The sequence below is a fragment of the Gobio gobio genome (assembly GCF_949357685.1).
Source record: "Gobio gobio genome assembly, chromosome: 13".
Classification (NCBI taxonomy): domain Eukaryota; kingdom Metazoa; phylum Chordata; class Actinopteri; order Cypriniformes; family Gobionidae; genus Gobio; species Gobio gobio.
The window spans coordinates 51,732,615-51,747,428 of record NC_137106.1 but is presented as its reverse complement, the minus strand read 5'-3'; the positions used below and the strand labels follow the sequence as shown (position 1 = coordinate 51,747,428).

The window sequence follows — 14,814 nt, the reverse complement described above, 5'->3', positions numbered from 1 at the left end:
CTTCCACCCCCACTTCCTTAAATTCGGACGTGCGAGAAAAACTATCGTTTGTTTGCCGAATGTTATAGTCATGGCCGAAGCAGCACAGAAAAATAAGAAAGCAAAGGTTTTGTCGGAGGAAAGGAGAAAGTGATGGGATTAAAGGCAGGTTGAGGATCAACATTGGCCAGCGTTTGCTCGTTGGCGTGAGCAGAAGGAGGAGCGGCTACATTCTTGCAAGTAAATACGTAATACATACAAAATCATATTTTAGGATACCTAACATGTCTGTGATATTTGTTTATTTGTCTTTCCTCAAGCTATAATGCAAATCGATTTTTCACATTTGCAGATTCATCTAGGGTAGCTTGATATTATAATATTGACGATATATGGTTATTACCTACCACTCAAACATTGAATTGAAGTCTCATATAGATTCTGTAAAACGGTAACCAATAGACTAGGCTACTATAATGACGCTGGCTTGTAAACGTGAGCATCGCGATCATTTGGCGTTTGTAACAAATAAAACCCATGAAATTATATTGATATGACATGCTGAAACATGTGCCACTGTACCTGAGATGAAGACATTTCACACGCGACGCAAGCAGAACACGCATGTGAACTCCTGCAGTGTTCAGGGCTATTATAGCTGTCATGTCAATAACTGCACGTGCGATGCATCCGCTGATGTAGAATGACAGAGTTTACGACAGTAGTAGAGGACAATACTGTTTCCCAACTGTAGGGGGAGCCGAGAGCAAAACCTACCTAGTGCTGCTTTAACAGTCACCCCATTTTTGAAAGCTCGTCAAAACATGAAAACGTGAAAAAGTTTAAAGCAAATGTACTACACTAAACATTTTTATTTTATACAAAATGAAGTTGATATCACAAAAATAAAAGTACCATTTCCATGGTAACGCAATTTTCACAGGATGAATTTTGAGTGTTTAAAGCTACACTGTGTAACTTTTTTAGTTTATTCTTAGCTAAAAACACTTAGTTCTTTCAAAAATATGTGTGCTCATTAATGTATATTTACTTCTTTCAAGTAATAAAGTATTCTCGTAAGTTTATAATATGCCATTGTAAACACATACGGGTGAGGGGTTTGAATGCCGGTCGCCATGTTGCCCCTCCATCTTGAAAGTACATTAGCCAAAGAGGGACATACCCGTAAATTCAAGCTTGGCCTTTGGCGTTTTAACACTCGATGCCACCGTGTCCAATGTGGACGAGGGCGAACTGGAAGCCATGTTAATCTTGGACTAAATCGGCCACCGTAGGAGTTAAAACAAAATCGGAATTGAGAGGAACAGAAACTAATATTCACTGGATGGTCATATACAAGTTCACCACTAGATGGGGGAAAATATCACACAGTGTAGCTTTAAGCTTTCAGATGATACCTAACTTCTAAAATATGTCAAAGGGAAAATGGCAATGAAAAGTGTCCACTACTGGCACACTGACAATTAATAGGCTATTGTCGATTAATACAATTTTGGGAAATTGCATGTGATTTTCTAACTACAAGCTAAGACCATTTCATACATTAATTTATTGCTTTTTACACATTATAAAATCAAGATTTATAAAATAATAAAAGACGTGAGATTGGTTAAAATGCTCAACACTGCACAGAACGGATAAAAAGTACATTTCACTTTAATCGTGACAGCCGTAATAGATTTAGATTCAATGTGCAGGGGCGTTTTTTTGCCCCATTATATTGAATTTTTGGGGGGCATTTGTGCCCCAAGCCCACACTAATTTTGAAATTCCCTTAATCACTTACATTGCTGACCAGATAGATGCCTCTGCCCCTGGAGGACGCCACAGGTTTGATGATCCACGCGCCCTTGTCTTTGCTGAAGGAGCCTGAGGTTTACATGAGGACAGAGAGAGAGTGTGTTATTAAAGCCCAGCAGAGAAGCAGACACATCTTTCTTATTGATGTCGCTCATGTTAATAGCCAAACACACATCCGAGTGCCGGCATGCCCACTCACTGCTGTATTCCTGGTACTCGGCAGGAAGCACAAAGGTCTGGGGTACGATGTGGAAGTTTTGAAAGCCATGGGTTTGCTGCATCCTCTGGATGTTTTTGTAGAGCCGGTCTTTCCGAGTGAGCTCGAACGACCTGGAAAGCAACGGGAGCATTGACCGTAAGTGCTGAGGATGAGGTTAGCGTCGGAGATAGCGAGGGGAATATAAACCCTTGAAATAACACCACAGTGGCAGCGCATGTTCGGTTTGATCTATTGCGCCGTTTCTTCCAAACAAAATGTACTCGGCTCAAACTGCCAATGTATACATGCCGTCCGCCCACTTGGACGGCCGGTTGTGTCGACGTTGTTGTTGCTGAGTGAGAGTGTGTGTGACTTTGGTAACATATTATCACTGAGGGAAACTGCACACCACAAACTAGTGTTTGGTTGAACACCAGCAACATTCGGGTGAAAGAAACGTATTATAAATCATCAGTGCGCCCCAACACGAAGGCTGTTCCAGATGCCAGTTAGCACAATTACGCTGTCTTATAAGAAAACGTACTTTCTATTGAAATAAACTGGCCAAATTCTAAACCAGTATCGCATATCACTAAAGAGAAGGCAATCCCAGAATCCACTGCTTACTTAAAGGTCCTGTTCTTCGTGATCCCATTTTTCAAACTTTAGTTAGTGTGTAATGTTGCTGTTAGAGCATAAATAATACCTGTAAAACTATAAAGCTCAAGTTCAATGCCAAGCGAGATATTTTATTTAACAGAAGTTCCCTTTCAAAGCCTACAGCGAACGGCCGGTTTGTTCTACATCCCTGTACTTCCTGCTTTAATGACGTCAGTAGAACAGTTTGATGACTAAACTCCGCCCACAAGAATACGCGAAAAAGGGGGCGTGGTCTTGTTGCTCCCGCGTGGAGAAGAGGAAGTGTTGCGTTCGGTTCGGTTGCGTTTATCGCCATGTCGTTCAGACGCTGTTATTTTCATCAAATCACCTTTGTTTGGCCTTCAGGGGCTGTAGTTTGAGCGCGTTCATCTCTCCGTTATGGTAAGAGGCGTGACCTTTCCGGGCAACGTGCGATAAGCTGCTGTCCAATCACAACACGGGAACCGCTGGCACAATCAGAACTCGTTACGTGTTTCTGAAGGAGGGACTTCATAGAACAGTAGGGATGGGACGAAATATCGTTTGACAAAATATCGCGATACAAAACGAGGTCGAAAAAAATGGATCGCAAAATAAAGATAGATGGCACTGCTGCATATGATTTGCGTAGTATATAAATAATTTAGTGTATTATATGTGTGTGTATGTATATGGGGAAGACATACAGTCTATGGTGGCAGGCTGGCAGCACCATCTGCTGATCAAGCAGGGTAAAAAAACTAAATGAAAAAAAATGTATATCCGGGGAACGGTGCGGTACGTCGCCACGTCAAGACAGCGCATGTTGCAACAACAACACTGCAGCGAGCTAACAAATATTAGCATTAGCACCAACTGCCTTGCCCCCAAACAGCCGACCATGGAGTCAAATGAGGTCGAAATTGAGGACGCTCCGCCTGGATACAAGTCATATGTCTGGCTTTCTCATTAAAAAAGACAAAGACGGCAATAGAGTAACTGACACGACTAAGACTGTGTGTAAGCTATGCCGTGCTGTCATTCCGTACACCACATCCAACACATCAAACATGAACCACCACCTTTAACATCACCATAAAAATGTGAAAACGGCCCTGGAGAAAACGAGCCTACCGAAGGGAAAGCGGACCATGAAACAAGCGCTGACACCAACTCTACCTCCGTCAAGTCCGCGTGCAAAACAGATAACCAGGCTCATTGGCGAATTCATAGCGGACTATATGGCTCCATTTAACATTGTAGAGAACAGAAAATTCATCCAAATGTTCAATGTGCTGGAGCCCAAGTTTAAGGGCGTTTTCACACCTACCTTGTTTGGTCCGGATTTTCGGACTTTTCAGTTTGGTCCGAATCAAAATTGCAGGTGTGAAACCTCCCCTTACCACGGTCCGGACCAAACAGACGAAATTTGGTCAGACGAAAAGAGGTCGTCTCGGTCCGGATCAAACTGAACAAAGGTTCGGTTCGGTTCTAGTGTGAAAGCATTTTCTGTATGGTTCACACTTTCAGAGCATTTACAGGAACTTCCTGTTTATGTTTAAATATTATAACGTTATTTTTAAATTCAATCTAGGCTACATTGATTATGAAAAGTGAAAATATGCGCAATATGTCAGTAGACAGAAAGTCAGAAATAATTTTGAACGAAATTTTGTATGATTTTGCTTAGAAAGCATTTCTTTAATGGGAATTTCGTTTTGTATAAATTGTATCTTAAATTTAATCGACGTTTAATCAGATAATTGCCTGGATTTCATAAATAAGAAGCAAATAGTCTATAGCAGACAATAATCGCGGGAGCGATCACATGCTTTACACATGAACTGGAGCGGGTCTCAAATAAACCCAAGCTCAGCAGATACTCGTCTCACAAACATGAGAAATATGTGTATTTAAAGCTTGAAATGTCCACTTTTAACCGTAACGAATAAAAAAAAATAGTCCAGCAATGCGCACTGTTCAATAGTGGCAACGATATGCGTCCGTTCATTCAACTTGTCAAAGACGCTGACGTCAGACGCACATCCGTTTACAAATCAATCAATGTCTAGATGTCGCCCACATGATGATGACGAGTGGACGCAAGTGTGTCATGTAAAGTTCTTTAGTGCGCTCGCATAATTGCAATGTGAAACCAAACCAAAACTAACCGAATATATAAAAAGTATCAAAACATGAACTTCGGTTCGGACCTTGGTGCAGACTTTCAGGTGTGAAAACGCCCTAAGATGCCATGTCGAGGACATTTTTCAGAGAAGGTAATCCTGGAAATTTACAACGAAACCAAACAAAGCGTGAAAGAGTATCTAAAAACTGCCGACTGTGTCGCCCTGACCACCGACAGCTGGACCTCGCGTGCAACACAGAGTTATAGAACCATCACGGCAGAAGTCATCAACGAGAAACGGGAGAGAAAAAGTGTTGTGTTTCCCTGTGTGCAGCTGAAACAAAAATAAATAAGTTGTTGTTATACAGTAATATTTTCTTCTTTTTTTTTCTTTTTGGATATCGTATCGTGACGTATCGTATCGTAACCCTAGCATATCGAGGTGCATCGTATCGTGAGTTTAAGTGTATCGTCCCATCCCTATAGAACAGGGAAATCTTTCAAGCCGTTTTTAGGACAGTGAAAACAGCAGTATACAGATCAGTAAATTGTGTGAAAAATACTGTGTTTTTTTATGTTATATTGCACACTGTAAACACAATCAAAGCTTCAAAAAAACACGAAAAACCGGACCTTTAAAATCCATCAAAGATGGCGGACAAAGTGAGCGAAATGTTGATACTCTACATATTCCATTCAGTACTGAAAAACTGAATTGGATCGCAGATTCAATCTTTTAGGGCCCGTCCACACGGAGACGCGTATCACTGTATACGTATACATTTTTTATCGTATTGGCGTTTCGTCCACACGGATCCGGCGTTTTGGGAGACTGAAACCGCTATTTTTTGAAACCGGGTCCTAAAGTGGATACATCTGAAAACGACACCCTTGCGGTTTCGTGTGTACAGCCAATCCGTATATTTTGTGAAACGGTGATGTCATCACACCACGTCCTGCGGGGGGAAGACTTGAAGGAATACAACTACAGCACTGGGCATGCGCACATCAATACTGCGCTGTTTAATTACTGTATTTGCATTATTATAAGGGTATGTTTAGGGTTGGGATAGGTGTATGTGTTAATAAAACACATCTGGTAAGTAGCAAATTTATTTATTGTAATTTTATTGTGAGATTTTACCTCACCTCCGACTGTTGCCGTACCCCTTCTAGCCACAACTCTTCTTCTCCGTTTTTAGTGTATTTCTGTGGCAGAATTGCAGTGCCACATACTGGCCTGGCATGTATACTACATCGTTTTGAGCCGTTTTCATGCTCTCGTGTGTACGCTGATATTTCTTGAAACGAGGAAAAAAAAAAGATCGGATAGGGAAAGTTCTGGCTTCGTGTGGACATGGTCTTAGTCTAAATGGTTTTCAGGTGATGTGTGAACAAAACGTCATCAAACATCAAAGTTTATCGCCGACGTTTAACGCCTCGTGACTAAACAAAAGGGCGCCAATGTGAGTGTGCACTATCATATACAGTGTTTCCCACAGGATTTTGTGAGACTCCGTTTCCAACAATTAAAATGACAAATAAACACATACTCAGAGAGCTCTCCACAAGACATGTTTGAATATACCATCTGGATTCTCAAAATTGATCGGGAGAATGCAACAGCCTATTGTACAGGTCACTTAATCACCGTTCTAAACTAATGCGGTGCAGCATTGTTGCACAAACACATAGCTCGAACATCACATGGAGATCGCCCGCACCTCACACAAAATCATTCAGTAGCGCAGAAATGTATTGTCAACACTGTTCTGGGATTTATCAATAAAATAGCTTAGAAACTGAAAAGTTCTAGCATATATTTCTTGATAGCTAAAAAAGACACTGCCAGGTAGAATGAATTCACACACAATCACTCTTTCATGCATTCATATTAGGGCTGGGCAAATTAACACGTTAACGCGGGCGATTCATTCTTTCAGCTTAACGCATTAAAAATATTTAACGCAAATAACGCAGCATCTGTTTTTATATCCATTTTTGCCTAGCGTTACATTATATGATCACGCTCCTATTCATGTAAATACTTCCAAGCGCGACAAGACACAAGAGAACCCGGCGCGCTGAATGTCTATGTCCAGTCTGTGTGTGTGTGTGTGTGTGTGTGTGTGTGTGTGTGTGTGTGTGTGTGTATGTCTATGTCCTGTCTGTGTGGCTGCGTCTCATGTCAGCTAATCGAGGGACACTCTGACACACACACACACACACTCGACGCACAGACAGACTCGCGTCAGTTTCCTGCTCACATCGAGTTCTCTTTTGCTCTTGAACAAACAACAACACAGAGAATTTTGAGTATTCTCGTATTAGGAGTTTTAAATTAGTTAAATAACGTCTTAAATGAACTTAAAGAGTTGTGAGGAAATGAGATGCGCGTGAGATTCGTGTCATGTTCATCAGCGGCCGCTCTTAAAGTGACAGGAGCACCGATGATGCCCGTCATTAATGTTCATCAAAGAACAACGGGAACAGAAAAAATTGCAGCTTTAATGATGATTAATCTGTATTTCATTTATTATTTATGCAGTTAAGAAAGGTGTTGATAACTATTACATTTCTGTATATGTCTAACAGGGAAGGCCACAGGTAAAAATAACATTTATTATTTTGGGTTTATGTAAAGATTGTTTTAAGTTCACTTAAATTAAACGTTGTTTTTTAAAGCCTAATAAATGTGGAAATTGGGAGCTTTCAGTTATACTGTAATGTAACGTCATTAATGTTTCATAGAGACATCAGTGATACTGGCCTTCATTCATAAAAACATGCCATTACAACACAATATGTCAAAAATTTAACTCTTTAAATTGTTTCTACATTAATTTGGAGAGTAACTGAAATTATTACAATATCAAAATATTAAAAACTTGCAATTAATCACGAGAAATTCTTTTTTTTTCTCGATTCCCAGCACTAATTCATATAATTCATGTAATCTTTATTGTGCTACTTTATCTGTCTCTGATTCAGAACGAGCAGAAGACAAAAGAACTGATACAAAAGCTGTTATGTAGGATCAATAACCTTATGGGCAGCCCTGCGTCATATCAGCTGTGCACAAAAAAAACCTGTCTCAGTTCTAGTCGACGTCGACTCGCCTTTCATCACATAAATGTCGACTTCAACCCCTACTCAGAACACACATTTCATTTCGACTATACGGACTTAAAAAGAGTATACGGAGCATTGTATAGGTTATGAACATGCTACTGTTCTACTGAAATGAGCTGTGAATTGTATAACGTTTCAGATGTGATCCAGCCTCAGAAGGAAGTGTTTTGCAACAGAACTGTAATGACAGACACACCTGGGGAAGTGGTTGACTTTCTGGAAATCCTGTAGCGTGCGCAGAAGGTGGGGCTTCAGGTGCGAGCCAGTCCACATCAGGTTAAAATCATTGCTATTTGGGTGCACCTAAACACAATAACACAATATTATTTTAGCCTAGTTATTTACTTACAGATATTTCATTGCCATTACATTTGAGGTTTATTGTGCTGAGCCCTTATAAACACTAACCACTGTATTAAAGCTTAGCCTGAAGAAGCTGAATTGCAGCTTGAATCCTTAACACTCGTGTAGCTAAACTGAACTAACATCAACCAATGTACAGTACAGTGTGGAATCCCACAATGCAATGTGCTCGACTTCACCTTCCATTCCAGTGTGCCAAATAAACCAGTGGTCCTATCAGATGTGATTTTGAATCTCTTATTCTTGACTCATTATTATTTGATCAGATGCCACTGCATTTCATTCCCTGACATGGCTAATGTTTGCAGCTTTACCTCATGGAATCCATGATTGACGAGGATGCCACGCACAAGACGACTCTCCGTACGCACAATCTTGAAGCCCAAGTTATATTTTTCTATAAAAAAAGAAAAACAAAAAAGAAAACTCAGAAATACTGCTTCAAGAATTGCAAGGTCACACTATAATGGCATGTAGCAAATGAAGATTTTTATTAAGGCAGTCAATAGATATGAAAATAAACTAACTTTTAACTATTTGTATAACTGTAAAAATGATTTGTCACTGGAAAGAAGTAAACATTTTTATATTTTGAGTGTACAATACAGTACAGAACAAGTAGAGCTGCATGATTAATCGTTAAAAGATCTGCGTTTTGATGCAGAAAGAGCCGTTATGATTCATGTATAGATATTACACAACTTCACAAACAGTCTTTTCAACACACAAATTATCAATATTCATCACAGAAGTACTGAGATAGCAGTTTATAGTTTGTATGTATAGTTTATCGTTTATATGAACACTGATGTTTATAATGGAGTAAATCATGTTTTTAAAAAAAGTACTTTGATGCTTCAAATGAAGATTTTATCAATTTTACCAATAGGTGGCGACAAGTGGCTGTTAAAAAAAATGTATTAGTGTGCATCTCGATCTTTAGTTCAGTAGTCAGGGAACTGATCAAAGAGTCGGCCATTTTAAGGGCTGTCAATCGCAGAATCCTTCCAGTGCACTGAAACGTTCGCTCCCTAAAAAGTCCCACAATGCACCACAAAAACCAGGGTGAATCAATGCTCACTATGCTCCTTAAAAGGTGGGGTAAGTGATATTTCAAAACTGCTTTAGAAAAGTGTCTCAGCCGAGTACCAAAACAAACGTATAGCCAATCAGCAGTAAGGGGCGTGTCCACTAATGACCGGGAGAAGAGAGCGTTCAGTGCACGTCATTATTCAAAACACACGACACAGGACGGACATTAGCCGAACGACGACTTCTGGCAGCTTTAGTCGTTGTTTATGCACATGTATATCTTCAAAATAGACGACTAGTTCAACATTAAAGGAACATTTTGGTACGGCCGCGAAGATCCGCGGCTATTACGCAGGAATGAGAAAGTAGTTCCTAGCCATATCGGTGTAGAAAATTGCCACTTTTAATTTTCAGTCGGTCTTAGCACACTATGTAGCTGTAGAAGAGTCAAGTTTTAAATAGGAAAAATATTCAAGTGTATATATAAGTGTCATTTTTTGAATGAGATGCTAATGGACTGATCAGAATCAATGATGTATGCTAAGCTATGCTAAAAGTGCTACCGCCAGATACAAAGATCGGCTGAATGGATTCAAAAACGGTAAAACTCAACTATTTGGGCCTAAGACTTGAGCCTATTTTCAAAAAAAGTGGAGTGTTCCTTTAACACTGCTGAAAGCTTCTGTATGTGAACCTTTTGCAGATAAATACAAGTGCATTTTTGTTTACTACTGACACAAATCAATAAGTAAATCATACTCAACTATTATAATAAACAACATTTCCTAATTAGGCCTACTCTGTATACATTTTATGATGAATAGTATCATTAGTTATACATAATGCTTAAAATGCTTCATGTGTTCATATATTTCATTATAAAATGGCTTCCTAAGTACACTACTAGTCATACCGTCCACGATAATACCGGTATAAATTTTTACATGATAAAAAAAGTGTCATATCGCGATATCAATGATATAGCGACGCTATGGCGTGTGGCGCATTTACATTCCCTAGCGCGCACAACAACAACACCTGTCAGAGTAAAGAAGAGCAGCATATCAGCCTCCGATAACGACTTAGTAAGTTACCTAAAAAGGGAGCTACTTGGTTACAAGAGGTCAGCCCTCTTGACAACTGACTAAACATTGACAACTTAAAGCTGCTATTGATGTTTGCAGTGCAATATTTGATCGGAAGGGTAACATTGACAGTTATTTTCGTCAGTTACGACTCGTTAGATCTAGCTTTCTGCCTTCTTTGAATCAGACACAGAGATAAAGTAGTGCGTAAGATTACATTTATTTGAATGAATGGATTATAGCATTTATTTGGATTAATGAGAGAGAGAGATTCGTTCCTGTGTGACTGCGTCTGTTCAGCGTCTCTCTTAATGAAGATGTGGGTTTATTACTGAAAAATAGCGATGTAACCCCATCGTTGCTGAGAAATATAATGTAGTGATCCAGTAACTTAGCTATTTTATTGCTAAAAGTCACGGGGCGGTGTTAATAGTTTCTGTGCTCATGAATGTGCAGCGCGATCTCTGCTCTCTGAATGCGAGTGTGTGTGTGTGTGTGTGTGTGTGTGTGTGTGCGCGCGCTTCAATAGTCCCGTTTAAATGCACACTTTTATGTCTTCCGATTAAAATCATTTCGATTGAACGATTCTGTGGACAGTTTACACGAGACTTTATCTAAACCGATCTGGTGTTGCTGTAAGAAACACCTCAGAAAAACTGAACTACCTGTGCATTAAACGATTTTATTGCACACCTTCCAGCCAATCAGAATCAAATATTCAGACCATGGCATAAATTACATTATTGTTAAACTAAAATGTTGTTATGGTTTTGTTGGCACTAATAAATGCTGCTGCCTACCAGCTGCAATAACCAATAAATCTTTGTTCCATACATTTTTTTTCTATATCGTCATAAATATCGTTATAGCAAATATTCTTGAAATATCGTGATATAATTTTGAGGCTATATCACCCACCCCTATACACTACCCTTCCTGAAATACAATTAATATTGTCATCATTCATTGATTTCATGTTAAAATAATATACAAATTCACTACCCTCTTTGAAATTCAATAATCAGTAAAAAAGAATCATCAGATTAACCCGAGAAAATAATCGTTAGATTAGGCGACTAATCGGAAAAATAATCGCTAGACTAGCTGACTAACCGAGAAAATAATCAATAGATTAACCGGCCAATCGGGAAAATAATCGAAAGATTAGCTGACTAATCGGAAAAGAACCGCTAGACTAGGGGACTAACCGGGAAAATAATCGCTAGATTAGTCGACCAATCAAAAAATAATCGCTAGACTAGTCGACTAATCGGAAAAGAACCGCTAGACTAGGGGACTAACCGGGAAAATAATCAATAGATTAACCGGCTAACCGGGAAAATAATCGATAGATTAGCTGACTAATCGGAAAAGAACCGCTAGACTAGGGGACTAACCGAGAAAATAATCAATAGATTAACCGGCTAACCGGGAAAATAATTGATAGATTAGCTGACTAATCGGAAAAGAACCGCTAGACTAGGGGACTAACCGGGAAAATAATCAATAGATTAACCGGCTAACCGGGAAAATAATCAATAGATTAACCGGCTAACCCGGAAAATAATCGATAGATTAGTCGACTAATCGGAAAAGAACCGCTAGACTAGGCGACTAACCGAGAAAATAATCAATAGATTAACCGGCTAACCGGGAAAATAATTGATAGATTAGCTGACTAATCGGAAAAGAACCGCTAGACTAGGCGACTAACCGGGAAAACAATCGTTAGATTAGTCGACCAATCAAAAAATAATCGCTAGACTAGTCGACTAATCGGAAAAGAACCGCTAGACTAGGGGACTAACCGGGAAAATAATCAATAGATTAACCGGCTAACCGGGAAAATAATCGATAGATTAGCTGACTAATCGGAAAAGAACCGCTAGACTAGGCGACTAACCGGGAAAATAATCGCTAGATTAGTCGACCAATCAAAAAATAATCGCTAGACTAGTCGACTAATCGGAAAAGAACCGCTAGACTAGGGGACTAACCGGGAAAATAATCAATAGATTAACCGGCTAACCGGGAAAATAATCGATAGATTAGCTGACTAATCGGAAAAGAACCGCTAGACTAGGGGACTAACCGAGAAAATAATCAATAGATTAACCGGCTAACCGGGAAAATAATTGATAGATTAGCTGACTAATCGGAAAAGAACCGCTAGACTAGGGGACTAACCGGGAAAATAATCAATAGATTAACCGGCTAACCGGGAAAATAATCAATAGATTAACCGGCTAACCGGGAAAATAATCGATAGATTAGTCGACTAATCGGAAAAGAACCGCTAGACTAGGCGACTAACCGAGAAAATAATCAATAGATTAACCGGCTAACCGGGAAAATAATTTATAGATTAGCTGACTAATCGGAAAAGAACCGCTAGACTAGGCGACTAACCGGGAAAACAATCGTTAGATTAGTCGACCAATCAAAAAATAATCGCTAGACTAGTCGACTAATCGGAAAAATAATCTCTAGATTAGTCGACAGAAAAAATTATCGTTAGTTGCAGCTCTAATTTATTTGTTTTGTCTGGCGTCTCCGTGTGGTTCTATTCGGTATCGCAGCTTGACTCCTCTACATTTACATTATACATAAAATGTCTAAAATGAAAACCCACACTATACACTGTGAATTCTGTAATGTGTGCTTTCAATGTTTTTTTCATGGGTGCTTAGGTGTGTATAAATGTATTATATACTAGAATTATATGGACTCTTTATATTTAATAATAATAATAATACATTTTATTTGTAACGCACTTTACATTAAACAAAATCTCAAAGTGCTACAGATTTAAAACAATAAAACTGAAAAATTAAAGTAACAAATCAATCAAAAGCTCTGCTAAAAAGGTGGGTTTTAAGACCACGGTTATTTGGTTTTGTGTCCTTTTGGAGTCTCCAATGATCCTTGAAGCTGCAGAAAATAAAGTTTTGTGAGAATCACCCTTCAATCTGATTGTTTATTTAGGATATAGCAAATTATGACAAAATAAGTGTTTAATTAGATAAATGGTGTATGATTAATTTCACAATAAGTGTGCGATTAATCACGATAGAAAATGTGATCTATTGACAGCCCTAGAAAAAAAAATTATATTAATGTTTCAGAATGTGTGTGAACTGCAATTGAATAAATGTGTTCTCAGTGTGTGTACCTCCAACGGAGCGGATGGCCACATCTTTGGACACGATGGCTTCAGCACAGAAGAGCAGAACGGGAATCCTTCTACTGAGCCCACTCCAGGCGATACACACGTGCTTCCTATCACAGCACAGAGAACACTTTCCTCTGTCAGGTCAATCTCACATTCATATGATGAATTACCAAAGTCCCTTTCAAAGAACACGCCGGCCGTATCAGCAGAACCGACTCACATCTCATACTTCAATGGGGAAAATACATACCAAAATCATAAACATGAACTTATATATTCAGGTTGGTCCAGTCAATGATGCCAAATGGCTCTTTTATTTAAAAGGTGTGACTTCCTTTACTACAGCCGCTATAATGCGCATTAGCATTTTCTCCCATTTATAGTACTATGAGTGAACATAGTCTTAGTAATATACATTTTTAATGTTTTAAACATCACCTTTCAATGAACCTAATGGGTTTGGATGACCAAATGATAACCAATGGGGTCCTAAATCGAAACCTTCATCATTTTTGTCACTCTTAAAAACATTACAATGATCATGAATTAAGCTCTCCTGATGAAAACAGACATGTGTGCAGAACATCTAGACTATTTGAGGAGCGGCTGTTACTATTTCAGACCTGACTGGTCTATATTTAGTCAAGATAAGCCCTGTGAAATCATGAAATCACTCTATGCAACAGCGGAAGTGTGCTGTAGTTGTGTGTGTGTTTGTGTGTGTGTGTGTGTGTGTGTGTAGTCACTGCTGATCAGAATCTAATAATCTTAAGATCAATACTTAATGCATTGTGCTTAAGTAAAGACACTTACTCCAGATCATCTTCAGACGATGAACCTGATTCGTCCTTCTGTTCTCTAGCGGCTGGCATTTCCTTCTGTGTGTGTGTGTGTGTGTGTGTGTGTGTGTGTGTGTGTGTGTGTGTGTGTGTGTGTGTGTGTGTGTGTGTGTGTGTGTGTGTGTGTGTGTGTGTGTGTGTGTGTGTGTGTGTGTCAGCTCAATGTGTGTGTGAAAGCACGCATCTCCAATCTTCTTAACTCATCTGCAAAACAATAAGCATTTATTAGAGGGGCTTCCATACAATATTTTCAGTTTTACACTGCTTTTATCGATATCAAACAATAAAAATGTGCATTGGAATTATACAAAATAAGAAAACAATGATCAAAATAACCTTCAAAATAAAACGAAAATGACATAAAATGTAATTATTTCAAATGACAGTAAACTAAGAAGGTACTAGATAGCCATCAAAGATTAAAATGACTTAAATACATAATTAAA

At 39.0% G+C, this 14,814-nt stretch overlaps 1 protein-coding gene across 1 annotated transcript in view; it reads right to left on the bottom strand.

The window, feature by feature from the left end:
* The window catches only part of ttll5 (tubulin tyrosine ligase-like family, member 5), a 241,876-nt gene extending 227,419 nt beyond the window's left edge, over positions 1-14,457 (bottom strand). The window contains exons 1-6 of the mRNA XM_079833468.1: positions 14,343-14,457; positions 13,530-13,636; positions 8,555-8,637; positions 8,074-8,180; positions 2,000-2,130; positions 1,787-1,869 (exon numbers count right to left, since the gene is read on the bottom strand). Of these exons, the coding sequence (XP_079689594.1) occupies positions 1,787-1,869; positions 2,000-2,130; positions 8,074-8,180; positions 8,555-8,637; positions 13,530-13,636; positions 14,343-14,401 (570 nt within the window). The 5' untranslated portion in view covers positions 14,402-14,457. The remainder of the gene's footprint in view (positions 1-1,786; positions 1,870-1,999; positions 2,131-8,073; positions 8,181-8,554; positions 8,638-13,529; positions 13,637-14,342) is intronic.
* Positions 14,458-14,814: the final 357 nt, after the last annotated feature.